This window comes from Nyctereutes procyonoides, unplaced genomic scaffold (assembly GCF_905146905.1).
Source record: "Nyctereutes procyonoides isolate TBG_1078 unplaced genomic scaffold, NYPRO_anot_genome, whole genome shotgun sequence".
In the NCBI taxonomy this organism is placed as follows: Eukaryota; Metazoa; Chordata; class Mammalia; order Carnivora; family Canidae; genus Nyctereutes; species Nyctereutes procyonoides.
In genome coordinates, this window is record NW_026575137.1 from 13,616,262 (window position 1) to 13,638,127 (window position 21,866).

The following is a 21,866-nucleotide window of genomic DNA, read 5'->3' on the forward strand; positions in this document are numbered from 1 at the left end:
TTCTCCTTTACTCTCAAATACCTCAAATAGTCTACTGGTGCTGCTTCCACTTCTGTACTTGCCATTCATTCACTGATCTCTCAGAAACTGGCTTCTGCCCTACCACTCAACTGAGCTACTTTCCTGAAAATTAACCATGACTTTCAATCTAGTAACTTCTTCATGCTACCCTACCAACTGGCAAAAAGAAGACAAAAATTTATAAAAGGTGATCAATCTTAAAACTTTTCTCCCTTACCTGAAATACCATAAACTCCTAATTCTTCTCTTATTCTCTGGCTTCTCTTTCAACCTCCTTCCCCAAATCCCCAAGTTTATATACCTGTTATTCTGCCCTTCATCTTTTTTGCCCTCTCTCCTAGGATCTTTTAAAAACTTTTCTTCTTGAAACTTTGTAAAATATTTTCTAAATGTAGAATACCACCAATACAAGAGATCCTGGAAGGAGTCAGGTAGTTAGAGAACAATCCCACTTACCCCAAGAACTAATTAGCTGGCAATAAGAGTAATGCTTCCATACTGCACATGGACAGATCAGTGTTCACGGTTAAGAAAATCTCATTTGTATTTTTTGGCAGGTAGAATATATTTTAAGTGAAAAAAACATTTCGAATGTTTTCTTTTTTAAATGATTGTACTGCAAGAAGGAAGTATCTAAGAATCTGTTCATTATTAATTGCATGTTTTCTGATACAGTTAATTATTTAGGCTTGATGCAATCATCCAGCTGGTTAAGACTGATTGCTGATACAAAGTTAAAGATAGTATGATAAATTGCAATATAAATATCAGCTTCTTAAGCTCAAAAATAATTTCCTCTAAAAGAGTTTTAAAAATTCTATATAAAAATCATACTTGTAGAATAAAAACAAAATCTATGGAGAACTGATACATTATACCTTAATTTAAAAGTTGCCACAATACTTAGTCTTTAAAGATATGATTTATGATAACTAATGGATAATAATTTATTAGAATGAAAAAAAGGAGATTTTTACCCACTTTGGGATTATTGACTGGCAATGGTTTCTTTAAGTTGTTCCCTTTTTTTTAACTCTTTTTTTTAAATTTTTATTTATTTATGATAGTCACAGAGAGAGAGAGAGAGAGAGGCAGAGACACAGGCAGAGGGAGAAGCAGGCTCCATGCACCGGGAGCCCGACGTGGGATTCGATCCCGGGTCTCCAGGATCGCGCCCTGGGCCAAAGGCAGGCGCCAAACCGCTGCGCCACCCAGGGATCCCTAAGTTGTTCCCTTTTAAACGAACTAGGGGTGGTGGAAGGGGAGGTGGGTGGGGGGTGGGGGTGACTGGGTGACGGGGCAATGAGGGGATGAGCACTGGGTGTTATTCTATATGTTTGGCAAATTGAACACCAATAAAAAATAAATTTATAAAAAAAATAAGTTGTTCCCTTTTGCCTTAAAAAAAAACCCACTTATTTTAAAGCCTTACCATAAAAGCAGAATGTACAGAAAGTATTTCACTTAAGTAATTTTTTTAATATTTTAAGGTTTAAAAACTTAAGGATATGGGGAAGTTACCAAGATACAGCACTAAAGAGAAAATGAACATAATAAAATAGTGTGATCTCATGATTTCAACTTCAGTTAAAAAACAGTATGCTCTCATGGGTGCAAAGCAAACAGGAAAACCATATATCAAAATGTGACCTATAAGCTTCTAGGTAGAAAAAATGTAACTGAGTTTTACTTTCTTCTTTCTACTTTCCTTTCTACAATAAACATGCATTACAGCTGTAGTTGGGCTTCCTGGAAGAATAAACTGTCTTCCATCCAATTCTCCGCCTTATATGTTGACAGAGCAGAAAAGGGCCATTTTCAAAAGCTATATAAGAGTGGCTTTCTAGCATTGTAAATGTTCTCATGTACCTGATCCATCAACAAATCTTTATTCATTTTCAAAACAGACCAGGAACCAACTACTTCTTACTATCTTCACCTCTTCTCATCCTAGTCACCATCATTTCTTGGTTGGTTTAAACAAATCTACTTAAACTAGTTTATGTGATTCCACCCTTATTATAACTCTTCAGGTTATCCTTAAGTCTTTCCCCTACACAGAAATCCCCAGTGACCTCGTCTCATTCAAAGAAAGCCTAAGTGTCTTCTGTAACCTTCAAATCCCTATGATCTGTACCATGTGCTGCCCGCACACTCCCACTTCAGGACCACCGACTTTTCAGTTAGATGCCTCTACCTGTTATATTATGCACCCAGATATCCTCATTTCCGTCAAGATTTTATACAAGTGTCACTTTATCAATGAGGAAACCTAACACAATACATCAACCACTTCACCCTACCCTTGAGATTTCCCATGTCACTTCCCTGTTTTACTTTTTCAACTGTAGAACTTCTTGCTATCTAACATAACAGATGTTGTATTTATTTTTCTTCTTTATTATCTCTCCCTATTAGAATATAAACTCAATAAAGAGAAATTTTCTTTTTTTACTGCTTCATCCTCAGCACCTAGAACAATCACTAGTAAATAGTGGGGGTTCAGCAAATATCTTCTGAATGAACAAATGCACTCCTGTAAAAAGCAAAGCTTCCCAGTCACAGTAATAGTTGGCATGCCAAATGTCACAAATGACAGCAACTCTGAAAATCAACATCTAAAATGACTTTACAGATGGCTAGAGAGCTGAAGAACAGCTATGGTATATAATAATGTAGTCATATTTTCTCAAGCCTAAAAGGAAGCATCTAGGATCTTCTCTTTAAAATATAGGGATAAAATTATGGCCTGATTTAATAGGTAAAAGGGACTCTGAGAGATCACATTACTGTTACTGTTGGCACTAAAAAAAAAGTAAGCAATATTGTCTGAAACCATACTGTTCCTCTTCTAAGTTTTCCACTAGAATATTCAATTCCAGTCCAAAAGGTTGCATATGAAACTTTCCTTATGTTTAAACAAAAAACAAGCTGAATACCATACTGCTATGCACCTGAGTATCTATTATCTAAAAGATCTTGGGTATTTTATAAACATCAATCAATGCTGTGCAAAGAGAGCTAAGCGGGAAGAGGCAATTAGATACTGTGAGAAAATGGAGGCAATCAGAAGAAATACAGCGGTGGCAATGACACAAGCTAATAAGCAGGAGTTATGGGTAACCTGGGGAAGTGCCATGGAAAAATAAATACCATGATTGGGCTTGAGGCAAATGGAAACAGTTCCAACTGGCTTCATACAGTACTCTGTGGAACATATGATGTCCATATGTCCATTACCAACAAACTGAAACATGGAAAATAACAAAAGCCAACACTGTGATGGCTACAAGAACACATCCGATGCCAGTCTCTACCACACCACAGCAGCAAAACCTATTACAGCTGCCAGGTAAATCGGCTAAGAAGTCAGAAGCAATAAGAAAAGGGGGAAGGCCTAACTATAAACTGTTCTTTCCCTACAGAAAAAGAGTTAGGATCTATAGTACAAAATTTTTTTAATTAATTTTTTTTCTGGAGACAAGTTTCCAAAAGTATAAAATACTTTAGAATGAAAAGGGTCAGCATTTTATCCAAAACTAGAAGTGATTTAAAATCCAAAAAACTAAATAAGAGTGAACTAGTATGCTTTAAAAAATAGGATGGAATAACAAGTTTAAAAAATTGTAAACATGATTCTTCAAGTTTGAAATGCATAACAGAGAACTAAAACAAACGGACCAAAGATGAGAAAAATGAGCAGGGAATCCATTATGTTTTATGTCAGTGTTAAGTCTCCCAAATTTTCTTTCCATATTCTCTAACCCCCAAGCTGATCCATCTTTAGGACACAACCATAGTTGATATAAAAGAGTAGTGCTTATGCAAATGTCATGTACCAATTTACACAGCAAACGCAAACCTATAAAAACCCATAAAAGGCAATACTAACATCTTAAAGCCTATCTGGTGGTACTGATTTTTTCAACCAATCAAAACCAGACATTCTCAGCCAGGTGAACGACATAAAAATAACCTCAATTCTAATTCAGAAATATATTGGTTGCCACTCACTGAAACTATATAGTAATAAAATGCAGCAGTTAAAAATACATAACTATTTTACAGTAAATATCAATGTCATTCCTGTTTCAACCTGACTTCCCATTCTACCCGAAACCCCCAAACTTGAAATCAAGCACAATTTCTTGAGTAGCTGGAGTGTGGTTAAGGAAAGGAAGCTATGCTTGTTTGTATGGAATCTGTCATTTCCTCTCTGCCAAAACACTTGTTTAAAAAGTCATGTAATATTTCTATTAAATTGTAAATGCAGCCGACAAGGAAATGGCCTACTGGCAGTGTATTATCTTTGTGGCAGTGCCAACGGGCCTACAGCAAAATAGTGCACATGATAATTTCAACATGCATTCCCAAGTAACAAAATTGTGCTTTACATAAATACCACAGGACCTGAGCAAGATCCAGAAAAAGCAATGAAAATTTGCCTGAGCTTTCATGCTTGCCTATATCAATTGTATGTCATAACTAAAGCAAAATAGAAAAGCATCTACATATGTCCAGGAAGCTTGTGAAGTTAGATCATATAACCCTGGGAAAACTATTGCAACTTAAATCTGTGTATTTCTTGTTAACCACTGTAACAACTCACTAATAAAAATTTAGAAAAACTATAGGTATCAAATGAACCAAAATGTACTAACTACATACAAGTCCTTAAAGACCATAATGCAACTTATTAACAGGAGCATATGTTCAGTGTAAGCCACAATTGTTATGTTAAATTGCTTCTTCCTTTGATATCACTCATTTAATCACAGAGTTTAAGAGATTCACAAACCTTACAATTAAAATGGTGACCTTCAGTTTATAAGTCACTTACTACAATGCTTATAAAGTCACCTCTGATCATTTATCCCTTACCTTTCATTACATAGTGCAACTACATGTAATTATGCTATTTAAATGATTCCAGATGTAAAGAAGATGATTCTATTTATGTATGGTTATACTGAAAAGAAAGTATAAAAACCTAATCTATAATCAATATAGTACTTTAAGACAGCTGAAGAATTCTATTCTGCAGGAACTTAACTAAAATACATATATTTTAAGTCAATTATATCTTATCTTCATTTTTTAAATGTCTGTTCTGCCATAACACTGAAAGTCAAATTTGCAACAGATAGCATTTCCTCCAAAAATATGAATTTTTAAGTATTACACATGTGAATTACAGAGTCAACACCTGCCTTCAGATACCTCCCAGCCTCCCAACACACACACACACACACACACACTCTCCTCCATATTTATGTCTTCTAAAATTAGTGCTAGCTTAGGTCTCTAGCCTAAATAGTTTCTCTGAGTGGTTCTAAAATAAAACAAAACTTACTAAGACCAATATAGTAAGTCTATACAATTGCTTTTAAGACATAAGCCTTCAATAACGCTTGGCAATTGTGTTCCAATTAGCAAACCAAAGCTACTATCCAGAGGCCAATGCTAAGGGTGCTAAGTGTTTCTGATCTCCTTCAACCAAGGAACAGGATCTAAAGTACCAAAAATATTATAACAATTTAAAATTTAAATTTTAAATAAATAAACTCTTCTTAGTAAAAGTTTAAAAGGCAACCTATAAGTAATGATTGGCCTTTCACACTGTATTTGATTAGCATTTACTTAGTTTCAATTTTTAATTTATTTCACTGACTTTTATTATTATAAGAAAAAAAGAATCTGAGCCTGCCAGATTTCAGTATTTACATCACAGAAGTATATTTAAGATAGGAAATGGAATCAAGCAGATATTCAACAAAAATATTTATTGGATGTTCTCATGGATGAAACATATTTGCATTTAAAACTGAGACCTGGGGCAGCCCAGGTGGTTCAGTAGTTTAGCGCCACCTTCAGCCCAGGGCGTGATCCTGGGGCATCGGGATCAAGTCCCACCTTGGGCTCCCTGCATGGAGCCTGCTTCTCCCTTTGCCTGTGTCTCTGCCTCTCTCTCTCTCTCTCTCTGCCTCTCATGAATAAATAAATAAAATCTTTTAAAAAAGAAAACTGAGACCTAGTATGGGGAATAAAAGAATTACATAGTAACTATGACAATACATAGTAAGCTAAAAAGTAGCATAAAAAGGTCATAGAAAAGGTGGTACGAGAATTCAGTGAAATAAAAGATTTTTTTAGTCAGTGATGAGGAAATTTGGACAGTAACTAGACATACCTAAAACTAACCTTTCTAGAAATAAAAGAGTATAGTGGGGGAGGAATCATACACAGGTCTGTTTACTGGTTCCAGATTAAAATACAGAACAGTGACATGTTGTGATAAACAGTAAACAAAATCATATCCTAAATATACAATATAACAAGAAACTCACTTGAGGGGTCTTGATATTACTATTGAGAGCCACAATTCTGAATCTTTTTGGGTCACCTGAAAATCATGAACTCGCAACAGAAAAATGCACATTTGCACAAACACCAATATTTAAGTTCAACTTCAGAGTGTCCACTGATACTATGAGCTCTCTACCCCAGGAAAAAAGCTCTTTCTATGCTCTTATGAATCATGGTTTCCATGACTGAGCTAGTAGATAGTGAAAAATAGGTAAAAAAAAAAAAAAATCAATCTACCTGGGGTTAGAAAAGAGCATCCACAGGTACCTCTGCCCTCATGGGCTTGTTAGATCTATATGGTTTCTAGTAGAGACTGCAAAGTCATCTCAGCAAGGGTTAAAAGCTTTCTGCAACCTACCCTGGTGGCAATAAACTCCTCTGGGTACTATGTAAGACCCCCAATACCTCCAACCCTACTAAATACCTTAAAATAAAGCCAGGTGATGATAAAGTAACTGTCTAATACTTTCCATAGCTAAAAAGCTCCTTAAATGACAATGGTAAACATTATTAAATAGCACCTTTTACAACAACTTGAACTTAACAGTCTCAATGTGAGACTTGAAAATTAAATTAATAATGCTACCTAATATTTCTACAGTATTTAATATTTTACATGTATCATTCATTTACATTATCTTATCTGATCTTCACAATAACTCTGTGAGGGAGAGAGATGAGAGTCCATTACAACTAATCAGATAACAAAACTGATCAGGACTCATGAATCTCAAACACCAGGTCATACCCACTACTACATGGCAGCCCTAGAAGCACTATGACATTGGAAGAATTCATATTTCCAAAACCTGGTACAGTGATTCTTGCTCTATAAATACAAGTTACAATCCAATTCTGGGTCATAAAATCAATGTAATGAATTTGGACTACCTATTTTTTTTTTAAATGAAAGGAGGAAGTAGAAGAGAACACTCATACAACTGAAACAAATTGTACATAAACCAGTACTTATCTATCCATATGCAAAATACATTTTATACTATGGATCACAATAAAAAAGTGTCAAATGTAAATGCCATCTTTAAATTATTAATAAATCAATTTAAATTGTGTACTGTAAACGCTCCTATACAAATATGGAGAAATATGGTCTTTGTCAGTATCCTACATTAAAATCTTAAAAGGATGAATTCTCACATAATTTTGTCTCAATAATTCTTTCCAATATAATTCCTTTTTTTTTTTTAAGATTTTATTTATTTGTTCATGAGAGACATGGAGAGGCAGAGACACAGGCAGAGGGAGAAGCAGGTTCCCTGCAGGGAGCCTGATTTGGGACTTGATCCCAGGACCCTGGGATCACAACCTGAGCTGAAGGCAGATGCTCACCTACTAAGTCACTCAGGCACCCCTCCAGTGTAATTCTTTCTCAATGATTCCTCTTCTAAGCAGTGCTTAATATAAATGTGTCCCCAAAACTACAATTCATATTCATGTAATGATGACTGCTTCCTCAACAGTTACCGAACTCTTTGAGTTTATAGAGTACTTAGCAACACAACACCAACAGCAAGATTTGTTTTTGGGTTTTTTTTAAAGAGTTTATTTATTTATTCACGAGAGACAGAGAGAGAGGGAAAGAGGCAGAGACATAGGCAGAGGAAGAAGCAGGCTCCATGCAGGGAGCCTGATGCAGGACTCAATCCCAGGACCCCAGGATCAACTCCTTGAGCAAAGGTAGATGCTCATGAATGGTTACTAAGCCATCCAGGCATCCCAACACCAAGATATGAATATAAATTAACAGTGGGGAATTTGTCTTACCTGTGAAACCCTTAGAGGTGATCTCAGCAGGCCCAACCATGAGAAACTGAGACCTGTTTATGCTGTTCTCCTCGCTTGTTCGTCTCTTCAAGAATAATAACTCTGACTGGACAAAAATATATTGAAAGTGTCACTGTAATAAACCTTAATCCCAAATTTAGGGACTGGAATGCCTGGTACTCCCATATGTATAAGACCACAGGGCAGAGAATTCTAACTTTCAAATAGAGTGAGAAACCATATGTCCTGGAAGTAGTACTGAAATCCTCCAATGATCCAATTTGCCCCACTCCTCCAGATCCTTGGCTATTTCTGATCTGAAAGTATGGTTAACAGAATAAAGTATCAATCAGGTAGCAAAATGTAGGGGGAACAGACAGAGGAAGAAAGGCAAAGTGAAAAGCAAGCACAGGGAAAAGCAAAGCTAAGTTGGGGGGTGGAGATTGTGTGAGCATTTGTATGCATGTACTGTTAGGGGGAGAAGAGTCAAAGGAAATAAAGGCAACAGTAAGAAAAAAAGGAAGATGAGGATAAATCCAAAGGAGAAAAGCAAGCAATGTATGTAATGAGAAACAATAAAATTCCTATTTATAGTCATATGATCCTATATAATTTGTAATATACATATATTTAAGTGAATAAAGTTGTACCGTATATAATCTTATACTCTAAACAACTGAATAGGGGCATGGGGGTGGCTCAGTGGTTGAGCATCTGCCTTTGACTCAGGATCCCGGGATCATCTGCATCAAGCTCCCCCCACAGGAAGCCTGCTTCTCCCTCTGCCTATGTCTCTGCCTCTCTCATGAATAAATAAAATCTTTAAAATAAATAAACAACTGAATATATTTATCTACTCCCCCTTTTCCTCCCCCCACTCCAGAAAGCTAAATAATTCCAACAGTAGAATTCTAGTTCCACTGGACCAGAAGCGCCAAGAGAATAGGAAACATGCCTGTTCTGCTTACCACTACATCCTAAAAGTCCAACCAGTAAATGATAAATGTGCACTAAATATCTGAAGTAGGAGATTAAGGAAAAGGAAATAGAAATAAAAGAATACAGAACAGGGCAGCCCCAGTGGTGCAGCGGTTTGGCGCCGCCTGCAGCCTGGGGTGTGATCCTGGGGACCCGGGGTCGAGTCCCACGTCGGGCTCCCTGCATGGAGCCTGCTTCTCCCTCTGACTGTGTCTCTGCCTCTCTCTCTGTGTCTATGAATAAATAAATGAAATCTTTAAAAAAAAAAAAAGAATACAGAACAAAAATTCCAGGGTACTTTTTTTCAAAAATCAAATACCCATACTTAGATGACATTTAGTTTCTCTGATACAAAATAAGCAATGTAGTATAGCAGACAGACTCTCCAACTGATCCAAAAGTCGAACTCCCTGTCTCCACATTAGAACACGCATCTCTCATATTTTAACATTAATATCAAATAAAAAATATTTTAATATTAATGATTAAATTGTGATTACTGCTAAAATGAGTACATCCCACCATAAAAATATATGCAACTACAGGGCAGATAAATTTGAAAAGTGCTATTTTCATTACTAGAGGAATCATTAAAAACTATTTTTAAAAAACCCAGAGAATTTTAAATGCTGATTTGCACCTATTAAATATTTACACCTTCTTCAGAATATACTTACTGCAAACAGTAATATATGTAAGTAAATACAAATAAAGAATCCTCTACTTATAGACTAGTAAGTCATTTTCATATAAACAGAAATTGAAAACCATTTTGACTCAAAGACCTCACAATGGACTGATGATAAAGGAAGAATTACAAAAGGACTTAGAGTATTAGACTTGGGGTGCAAAGAATGATGAGGGACAGCTGGAAGGATAATAAACAGAGGCAGTAAAAAGTCAAAGACGGATCTCAGCCAAAAAATAGAAAAAAAGCAAATTCTAGAGAAAAGTCAATAAAATATATACCAATGAAAAGATGCTCAACATCACTAGTGTGGGAAATGCAAATCAAAACTACAATGACATACTACCCATTCACACCCATCAGGATGACTATTATCAAAAGGACAGAAAACAAATGTTGGAAAAAATGAGGAGAAACTGGAACCATGGGACTGCCTGGGTGGCTCAGCAATTAAGCATCTGCCTTTGGCTCAGGGCATGATCCCAGGGTCCTGGGATGGAGTCCCACAATGGGCTCCTTGCAGGGAGCCTGCTTCTCCCTCTGCCTGTGTCTCTGCCTCTGTGTGTGTGTGTCTCTCATGAATAAATAAATAAGATCTTTAAAAGAAAAAAGAATCTGGAACTATGTGCATCACTGATGGGAATGTAAAATGGTACAGCTATTGTGAAAAAACAGTACAGAGGTCCCCCCAAAATTATATGTAAATAATATGATCCAGCAGTCCCAGTTCTGGGTATATATCCGTAAGAATTAAAAGCAGAGTTTTGGGGCACTTGGGTAATTCAGTCAGTTAAATGTCTGACTCTTGGTTTCAGCTCAAGTGATGATCTCAGGGTCCTGAGATCAAGCCCCGTGTCGAGTTCTGAGCTTAGGATAGAGTCTGCTTATCCCTCTCCCTCTGCTCTTTCCCCTGCACGCATTCTCTCTCTAGAATAAATTTTTTTTAAAGATTTCAAAAAAAAAACAAAAAAAAAGCAGAGTCTCAAAGAAATAATTGTGTATCCATGTTCACAGTAGCCAAAATGGAGAAGCAACCCAAGTGTCAGTCAATGGATGAATAAACAAAGTGTGATATATACATACAATATAATATTATTCAGCTTTAAAAGAAAGGAAATTCTGACATATGGTACAACATAAATGAATCTTTAAAACATTATGCTAAGTAAAAGAAGTCAAACACAGAAGGACAAATATTGTATGATTCCACCTATACAAGGTACTCAGGATAGTCAAACTCAGAGACCAAAAGTAGAATGGTGGTTATGAAATGTGAGGAGGAGATAATGAAGAATTATTGTTTAATGGGCAAAGAGTTTCAGTTTGGGATGATAAAAATAAAATTTTCTGGAAATGGATACTATGATGGTTGCACAACAATGTGAGCATACTTAATGCCACTGAATTATATACTTAAAAATGGTTTAAAATAATAAATTTTATGCTCTGCATTTTTTACCACGATAAAAAAAATGAGAACAGATATGCTTGTCACTATTAATCTTAAACTGTCTATAATTTAAAAGGGGAAAATAGATTATGGAAGGTATAATAGCTGAACGGTAGCCCCCTAAAAGGTGTATCCATGTCCTAATACCAAGAACTCTGAATGTGACCTCATATGGGGGAAAAAAGGCCTTTGCTCATGTAATTAAGTCAAGGGTCTTGAAAGGAGGATATCACCCTGAATTACCCATGTGGTCCCTAAAACCAATGACAAGTGTCCTTTTACAAGAAAGGCAGAGGGAAATTTGAAGAGAAGGTAATGTGAAGACATAGACAGAGATGGAATAATGCAGCTACAATCCAAGGGATGTCACGGATTGCCAGCAGCCACCAAAAGCTGGAAGAGGCAAAGAATGGATTCTCCATTAGAGCCTCTGGAGGGAATGCAACCCTGTCAACACCTTGATTTCAGACTTCTGGTCTCCAGAATTGTGAGAGAATAAATTTCTGTTGCTTAAAGCTACCAAATTTGTAGTAATTTGTTAAGACATTCCTAAGAATCTATTATGGGGGTAAAAAGATAAAATAAAAAGTAAGGAAGTAGGCCTTATAACTATAGAAGATGTCATTCAATCCAAAATTTAGCTATGAAAACCGAGAAAATAAGGATACCTGGGCCTCACCACTAAGCCATAGTAGCCCCTGGCCACATGATGTCCATGAATGCAAATACTGAGGGCAAAGTGCTGAAGCCACCCCCTCAATGCTGGGCAGGCAGAAGAGATGTTTGCCTGAAGGCTCCTGGCTCAGTGAATGGGGAATCTAGGCCAGCACATCCCCAGGGTCAGACCATAGAGAAAGGCTATACCCTGCTATCTCAGGCTTTCAGAGAGAGGCTTTCATCTAGGATGTTCCTACAAGTAAATAATAATTCTATGAATTAGTACCCACATATTCCCTCATCCACTCTCAGACAAAATAAAGATACTTGTCTTTTGCCCCAGATGTTAACTGCCTGTGAGGAATCTTCCAAGAGGCAGTGCATGCACACACACTAAGATGGGCCAGGTGTCTACAAAGTCATACATGGAAGAGACATGGAGCTGGAAGATGTGTAAATATGCTGCATGCAGTGTTACTCAACTACCACACCTACTCAAGTCTAATCATTCAGAATTTCTCAAACAAATTCTATCATTAATTGGGCAGGAAGGAGGTCATTGATTCAGTTTTATTTAATAAAAAAATGGATAACTCAGTTTTTACTAAGACATGGATATAATGCATTCTTTTTATGCCTTATTCTTTTTTATTAAAGAAATCTTATTAGATTAGGAGTACACTTGGTTGTGAAAGGAGTAGCACCATGTGATTTAAGATGGGGAAAAGCTACTGTGTGTTTTATTTTTTTTTAATATGCAGTAAACGGATTGATTTTTTTCCCTAATGCCCATGTTTACTTTGCATGTACTGGAGCATTTATTTCACTTATTAAAATGTACTGTTTCCCCAAAAGATGTGAGGGTGAAGAGGCTAGCTGGAAAAAAACAGCAAGGTTAAAGAAAAAGTTCTTGACAAAAGAAAGGTAACATTGTTTTCAAAAACATTCATCAAAAATATATTTTCCATATTGAAAATATCTACAGGGTTCTTTTCTTCATAAGTGATGTGAGGATATATACAGAGAGAGACAAACAGAGATTTTTTTTAAAGTAACTCCTAATTTATTCTTAAACAGAGATTGTCAAACTGTATATAAGTTGAATTTCCAGAAAATTACCATTTATATGCCTCCAATTGTCTCAAGTCACATTTGACATAAATCTTCCCAAAATATACAATATATTTCTACATCTTATTTTTAAAAGACAATAAACATTCATATTATATTGTGCAAAAATAAAATTCTTAGTCTCACTTTTCTTTCTTGATGCAAGCAATCATCAATCACAGTACCTGCCGTCTCCAACAGTTCTAAGTCTGACCCAAACACTCTGCCCTTACCCCCTTTCATCACACCAGGCAATATGCAATCAAACATAAAGCTTGTTAAACAAAAGAAAATAAAACAGAAACTGTATTTCAAAAAATCAATACGGTCTTAGTGATGTCTAAGAAAGTGCCTGGGTTTAGTGGCAGGGTACACTGATAAATATTTAGAAAAATGATACTATTTACTCATTTCCTGATTTGTGGTAATTTTATTTCCTATAGAGCTGAGAAAGGGCAAATTTCCAAAAAAATATGTGGTTAACTGAATTCAAAATTTGGTTTTCAAATCCTTTATTTATTTAACTGACCAAAATTAATTATCTTCATATTTAACTTTTTAAAATAAATTGGGTTTTGATAAAACTTATTTCAACATTTTGAGCAGATTTACTTCCATTTGTCATTATTCCTTAATCTATTTGTTGTTACTCCTTAATCTATTTTGATCTATTAGTTGTATGTAAATTTATAAGCACTTTCATTTCTCTCCTGTTTACAAAGCTTTACATGTTTTAATATGCATTACATCACTGCCTTTTACTAGACAGGTAATTACTCTCACCACAGCAAAGATATAGCTTGCATACACTACAATTTCTCTTTTAAAAAAAAGAGAAACAGAGAAAACTGTATAAAAACTATAAAATTCAGTTTATTGCTTGCCATCACACAAATTCATTTTTTTAAAAAGCTCTTTTTATTAGGAAATTCCTCCTTGAATATCTATATTCCAAATACCTCTTACTCTGAGGAATGATTGAAGAAAGTATCAATCTTTGACAAATGAAAAACTAAACCAAATGACCTCTCCCTTAACACTTTCAAAAGACCCATTTTCATTTCAGGGTCAAGTTCCAATTTAATCACTTTCATTTTCTAATCTAGTGCCATCTTTAGGTTATTCATATCCCTCGGGCTATGACACTCGAAATACGCCCCACAAAAAGCTTTATCAGTGAAAACCACAACATTAATTTGTGACTATTTAGGTAGGAGCAATTCCATTCTAAATTATCCAAGCCTGATGCCTCTCTTCTTCACCCTAATTCTTGCTGGCCTAAGCAAGCATAGGTCTGGGCATACTAGAAGAATGGTATATCTGAGAATATGACTAGGAACCAACCCCAGTTCCCTCAGCTTAGGAGTCAACTTTGTTGTTCTGGGGCTGTTCCTATTACATACATCTAGAAGTCAGGCATAGTGAGAAGAGCTACAATCTTATAACAATGGCCAAAGAGAATTTCAGAGGACTAAGCCAAAGAGAATTTCAAAAGCTAGGGAAGCTGACCCACCATATCCTAACTTAGCCTCCTGTTCCAGATAGCCAGCTATATGCAGTAAATTATATAATATCCTTTACTTAAAAGATCTAGCACTCTTTGCCTCCATCTTTTGTAGAGGTCTTTCCATCACTCCTACCTTCATTCCCCTGTGACAACTTTGTAGACAATTGGTTATCTCATAAACTACATTGGTACCAAAAAAAAAAAGGGTGTGAAATATTAAAAAATTAAACCATATTGGGGTGTCTGGGTGGTTCAGCCAGTTAAGCATCCAACTTTTGATTTTGGCTCAGGTTATGATCTCAAGAGTTGTGAGCTCCAGCCCTGCACTGGGCTCCATGCTGGGTATGGAGTCCACTAAGGCTCTCTCTCTCTCCATCTCCCTCTGCCCCTTTCCCCTGCCAACTCAAGCTTGTGTGCATGCCCTCTCACTTAAAAAAAAAATCATCTATATTTCTTCCCACTGAAAAACTTAGAAGGTTCATATTTTAAATTAATAATTATGAGATTAGAATGTTTGCAGATTTTTATTTTTGCTAGCCATGCCTTCATTTGCATACAGTTGACATATTAACAAAAGGCATTTCTTTTTGGTCAAAGCAAGAAATGGACTAGCACTAGTTCGTATCTCAGTTCTGCCACTTACAAGTTGTGTCATCCTAACAAAAAAACATAATTCTTTAAATATCCATTTCACCCAACCCTCATTAAAATGGAGATTGAAATATTTATTTGACAGAGTGGTTAAAGTAAGAAAATTATTTAATTAAAAAAGAAAACTTCACTATTTCACTCACTAATCAGAGTTTTATATACTACCAGCTCTCTCATACCTTAACTACAACTTCACTGGCTCTGTGACCTCACTAAAAAGATTGGGATTCTGAAATGATTGGTTTGGGGTATGGTTCTGGCACCAGAATTTTTTCAAAACTCTCCAGGTAACTGCATGGAGTAAGAGTGAAGAACACTGTCTAGCTCCCTGATCCCTCCATTTCCTTATACCATCTCCATTCTTTCCAGGCTATACCCCCTTGGTAACCACCTGAACAATCTCTCAACAGCATCCTTACATGCCCTGTAGCTCTGTCCTTCCAAGTAAACCCAAACCTGAGATCGAGGCTGTAATGTACTACACTCCATTGCCAAGCACTGGTAGAGCAAAGAATTGCACTGGGTGACAACACAATTCTCACTTTCCAACTTTAGCTGAGTCCTCAAAAATCTTTTTTCTCTCCTGGCCAGCTCTTTCTTTTATCCTCCCACCCAATCTCCCGCCAAACTAATCTAAACCTTGGTGAAGCAGAAAATATTATTAATTGTATTAAAATTCTACTCTTGAATGCTTATCTTTTTAATATTCTCTGACAAAATGAGAAATACACACAAAGCACTTGCCCTGCATACAGAAGAAGAAGGATTATCTTAAGAAAAACCACTTAGCTGCAGCTAAGCAAGCTGCAACTCTTTTTCAAGGAACACCATTCTTACCTGAAGGAATAACTGACAGAAAAGTCTATAGTTGTTCACACTTGGGCATTTATTTGATTGACACTCTCTCAAAAATGAACCAAGTGAATATGTCATTTCAAGGAAAACTATCATAATTGTTGCCAATGATAAAATGTGATCAAGTGAAAATTCAAATTTTGTAAAACTTCTACCTGTCATATAATCTTAACAATTTCCCAATACTTGCAGCTCATACTTGATTTTGTATAAAGCAGTTCACAAACATAAGAAAGGTTAAGTAACGATAACATAATTTAAATAGCAACTTAAGGGCAGCCCCAGTGGTGCAGCGGTTTAGCGCCGCCTGCAGTCCGGGGCCTAATCCTGGAGACCCGGGATCGAGTCCCGCATCGGGCTCCCTACATGGAGCCTGCTTCTCCCTCTGCCTGTGTCTCTGCCTCCCTCTCTCTCTCTCTCTCTCTCATGAATAAATAAATAAAATCTTTAAAAAAAATAAAAAATAAATAGCAACTTAAAACCTTAACAATGTTTAGAAATGCACAAGACATTTGATTAACTGTCCAAAGAACTACAGGCACTAAGAACTGCCTATATACAAAGTTGTGAGGAAAGAAAGAAATTTACTTAGGGGCACCTGGGTGGCTCAGTAGGTTAAGCATTCAGCTCTTAATTTCAGCTCAGGTTATGATCTCAGTGTCTAAAGACTGAGCTCCACTTTGGGCTCTGTGCTCAGAGCACAGTCAGCTTAAGCTTCTCTCCATTTACTTCTGTCCCTTCCCCCTCTCACTCTCTAAATAAGTAAATAAAATCTTTAAAAAAGAAATTTACTTCAGTGGTGGCTACCAAGGAAAGCTGTACATAGAAATAATATCTGACCTGACACTTGAATGGGTACGATTTAGACTGGTAAAAAAAAGTGAGGGGCAGCCCAGGTGGCTCAGCGGTTTAGCGCCACCTTCAGCCCAGGGCCTTGATCCTGGAGACCGGGGATTGAATCCCACGTCAGGCTCCCTCCATGGAGCCTGCTTTTCCCTCTGCCTGTGTCTCTGCCTGTGTCTCTGCCTCTCTCTCTCTCTCTCCCCCGCCCCCCCGTGTCTCTCATGAATAAATAAATAAAATCTTTAAAAAAAAAAAAGAAAAAAGTGAGATAGATGATAATTGATAGAATTTTAAAGAAAAATACTGCTTTCAGGTATATGTTTACAATTTCATATGTGTTAGTTCAAATTGTCAAGTGGTATTTTAAGATCCTGGAAGTCAGGAACCACATACTACAATTCTTTACTATCTATTTGAGAGACTACCTCGGGGTCACATTTAATATGTTCATCTATGTGGTTGGAAAAATAAAATCTATACAAGGAAAAGCAGAAGATTAATAATCTAAGTCCTAGGTTCAATCCCAGCTCTGGCACTGGGTTAAGGTGCCTTGAATAATCCAATTAACCTCACTAACTCAAATTCAAATACACCAAGCCTGAGGATCACCCTAAAAATATTGTAACCAAAATACCAAAGGCAACTAATAATCAGAGAAGAAATGAGAATTTATGTTGCTGGCTTTATGATGACCTTGTGATTTTTCATATTATTTTGCAAACAATTTATGTCATTTTTATTTTTCACTTTAGAAAAAGTAATTTATATATACAAGGAAGATGATACATATTATACACAATTTTAGTACTCAGAATTCTCTTTAAAGTGGCAGGCAGATTGTTAAATATTTTCAGTATAGTTACACTGTTACTTATATTACTGAAAATCAATCCACAATAGTACTGTATTATCAGAAAAAATTCCAATTTATTCTTCTTCAGATGTTCCAAAATACTACATTCTCTTTTCTCCCATCTATTTACTTCATGCGTTTCTCTAGTCACCCTGATGCCATCTTTTCTTCTCTGTGCTCGCTCTCTCGGTCCTCTCTCTCTCTCTCTCCTCTCCCCACTCTCTCCCCTCTCCTCTCTTCATTCTTCTATCTTTTCTTCTTAAGGTGAATCCAGCCACTAGAGGGCAATAGTTCACAAAGATGTTCTTATCTATAAAGAATTGAGATTCACATAAAGAAATCTAAAAACCGTATCATCACAAAGCCTGAAACAGGCAATTAGACTTGAATATGCAATCTACATACTTCAAACTCAAAAAAAAATCATCCTGGAAAAAGGAGTTCATATAATAATGTTCAAGAAAGGAATTCTATTTTCTCACTAAGCACCAATTGAAGTAAAATTAATTTGCCTACAGGTAGGTAGCAATATTAGAAGTCAGGCTTTTTAAATATTAGCTTCAGACGAGAGAAGAAAAAAAGTAAAACAAAAACACAGAAAGGCAGAATTTGCAAAGTGGGTAGAAAAGTGAGAACTGATTTTTTCAAAGGCCTCCACAGCCACACTGAGAAAACAATAGATGAACTGAAGAATATAGCAAATTTACCAATCCTTTCTTCTACTTGAAAAGCAAGGGGAGATTTTACAGGTATATTTTGTGGGGAGGAAAACAGTGACTATAGAGGAAAATACAGCCTTCACAACTGAGGATGTGGGAGGAGAAAAGTTAACATCACTAACCTCTGATAGATAATTTAAAAAAAAAATTTTGCACAGAACCTAAATTTAAATCAACTTATTTAATTTACTTTATATTTATTTATTTATACTGACAATTACAAAACTATAACACTTATATAACATCAACATTTTTAGCAAACCATTTTCTTACCCGCATTGGATGTATATCAGCATAAGGAGGTTTTCCTTCGGCCATTTCTATAGAAGTAATGCCAAGGGACCAGATGTCAGCCACACAGTTATAGCCTATTTCTTGAATTACCTCAGGAGCCATCCAAAATGGAGTTCCTATAACAGTATTGCGTTTTGCCATTGTATCCTGCAACAAAAATTACACTGACATAAATACTACTACAAAAACATTAAGGGACCCTACTTGCCAACACATTCATTAAACTGTATGGTGAAACCCTCAAATACTACAGATTATATCAGAAATTGACTATTTTCCTACAATTTCAACTGACACAACATAGTTAGGAATTTTAATTTCTGTATAAAGCAAGAGTCCACAAGTAACGATCTCCATCTTCATTAAAGATAGTCATTAAAGATAATACTATAACAATAAAAGCTACAGAAATGGATCAATGTAGCTTTATTTTTTAAACATTTAAGCATTTCAATGACATTTTTTCATACCGATTCATCTCTTAAATTGTAAATAAAAATAATATATAGTACTGAAATTATGGCTCCTTCTTCTCAAGAACAATGTAGTTATGTATTTCTTCCCATCACCCCCTCCAAAAAGTTATCAACATTCAGTCACAGTCAAATCTGGACATATAGGCCACAAGTGTTTCCAGAATCATTACACTTACTGTTAACTGACCAGCCACTCCAAAATCAGCCAATTTGGCATGTCCTTCTGTATTGAGGAGAATATTTCCAGCTTTTATATCTCTGTGTATTTTTCTCATAAAGTGCAAATATTCTAGTCCTTTCAAAGTAGATTTAAGAATTGTTGCAATTTCATCTTCTGTTAACTGGAAAGAAATATTTTTAAAACTAGATTGAAAAACCATGCTAGATAAAAGAGCACTGGTAACAAACACTTCTTTCTAATGACCACTAAACCTCTAGGAAAAGGTTAAAATGATAAAGAACTGGGAACTGCTTTTTCCTCACAAATATTTTGTCAGTCTCATTACAAATTTCACTGATGAAAAATTTTTTCAGCATTAAATTTCTTTAAAATTATCGTCAGGTGTGATTCCATCTTGCATGGCTGTTCTGTGGAACAGTAGTCGTGTTATCTCCGTCCGCCTTCTCTCCCACCTAAGTGCGTGCCACCACCTCATGGAAGATTCGATGGACATGGACACGAGCCCCCTTCAGCCCCAGAACTATCTTTTTGGTTGTGAACTAAAGGCTGACAAAGATTATCACTTTAATGTGGATAATGACAAAAATGAGCACCAGTTATCTTTAAGGTCAGTTTGGGAGCTGGTGCAAAGGATGAACTGCATTGTTGAAGCAGAGGCAATGAATTATGAAGGCAGTCCAATTAAAGTCACATTGGCAACTTTGAAAATGTCTGTACAGCCAACGGTGTCCCTTGGAGGCTTTGAAATAACACCACCTGTGGTCTTACAGTTGAAATGTGGTTCCAGGCCTGTGCATATTAGTGACAGCATTTAGTAGCTGTGGAGGAAGATGCAGAGTCAGAAGATGAAGAAGAGGATGTGAAACTTCTTAGTATATCTGGAAAGCGTTCTGTCCCTGGAAGTGGTAGCAAGGTTCCACAGAAAAAAAGTAAAACTTGCTGCTGATGAAGATGATGATGAAGATGATGATGACGATGATGAAGATGATGATAATTTTGATGATGAGGAAGCTACTAAAGAAAAGGCTCCAGTAAAGAAATCTATACAAGATACTTCAGCCAAAAATGCACAAAAATCAAACCAGAATGGAAAAGACTCAAAACCATCAACACCAAGATCAAAAGGTCAAGAATCTTTCAAAAAACAGGAAAAGACTCCCAAAACACCAAAAGGATCTAGTTCTGTAGAAGACATTAAAGCAAAAATGCAAGCAAGTATAGAAAAAGTGAATTGAACAGTCTTGGGCACTACTGGTAAATTAAACCCAAAGCTGGGGAGAGAGGAAAGGGAGAGACAAATATAGTCCATACTGACTGTCATCATCAATCCAGACTGAAGTCTCAAATCCCCTTTCCTGTTTTGCCACCCACCCCCAACCCCTTCCAGGCTGGAAGCAATCTCATTCTTGATCTCCTAAAGCACTGTTCTTTTGACTGCTGTGATTCAGTGACACCTTACACTTTGCTTTCTATGATTTGTGATTTGCCTCACCTCTTTGGCCATTTTAATTTTTTTTATTTTTTGTTTTTTTTTCTTTGGCCATTTTTAATCACCTTTGTGTCTCCTTAGCTGCTCAATAAATATTTGAATGAATAAAAAAAATAAAATAAAATAAAATAAAATAAAAAATAATTGTCATTCCTAAAGCACATAACCTATCTCAAAAATCAATACGACGCTAAGAAATCGCTATTTCTCACATCTTCTGACACTGAGGTAGCAATATCACAGTTAACTGTCCTGAATGTAAATTCAGACATTCTTCCCTGTGATGTCACTAATTCTTGATGAAAATGAAAATCAAGTTTTACACAAAGGAAACAAGGGTGGCTTGCCAAGAATCTCCTGCATGACGCAATTATGCCCATACCACTCCTTTTCTAGCAAGGTCATCCCAACCTACTCAAATCCTGGATTTCTGGCCCTAAGACTAAGAACTCAAAAATAAAAATTCCAGAGAGAGACTAGGAAAATGGAAACACAAACAAAGGTTGTCAGGGGAAGGAAAAGGGGGGAAGGAGGGAGAAAAAGAGGCCAACAAGAGAAAAAGGAAAGGAAACATCCTTAGTAGTTACGGCAATAGAGCCAGTGTTATCTGTACCAGCCACTGTGCTAATCATTTTGCATGCATTATCTCTTTTATCCTTAGGACAACCCTACAAGCTAGATACTATTATTACCACCATCTGACAAATGAGGAAGCTATTGCATAAGGGTTCAGTAAATACCTCTGGCACACATAAGACAGAACCAAGATGTGAGTTCTGTCTGACTATAACCTATGCTTTTAATCACTCTTCTATGCTTCCTCTCTTGACAAACTTTGTTCAAGTGTTACTTATCAAAGCCTCTATTTTTATTGAAAACACTGTCCTAGTTTGTTTTTTTTTAAGATTTTATTTATTTATTCATAGACACAGAGACAGAGGCA

General features: G+C 36.1%; 1 protein-coding gene and 1 pseudogene across 2 annotated transcripts in view; one reads left to right on the plus strand and one right to left on the minus strand.

Moving 5' to 3' along the window:
• The window catches only part of STK3 (serine/threonine kinase 3), a 271,227-nt gene that overhangs the window by 170,557 nt on the left and 78,804 nt on the right, over nt 1-21,866 (minus strand). For both annotated transcript variants that reach the window (XM_055303436.1, XM_055303437.1), the window contains exons 5-6: nt 19,430-19,594; nt 18,757-18,924 (exon numbers count right to left, since the gene is read on the minus strand). In XM_055303436.1, coding sequence (XP_055159411.1) covers nt 18,757-18,924; nt 19,430-19,594 — 333 coding nt within the window. The remainder of the gene's footprint in view (nt 1-18,756; nt 18,925-19,429; nt 19,595-21,866) is intronic.
• On the plus strand, nt 19,838-20,669 carry LOC129495740 (nucleophosmin-like; annotated as a pseudogene).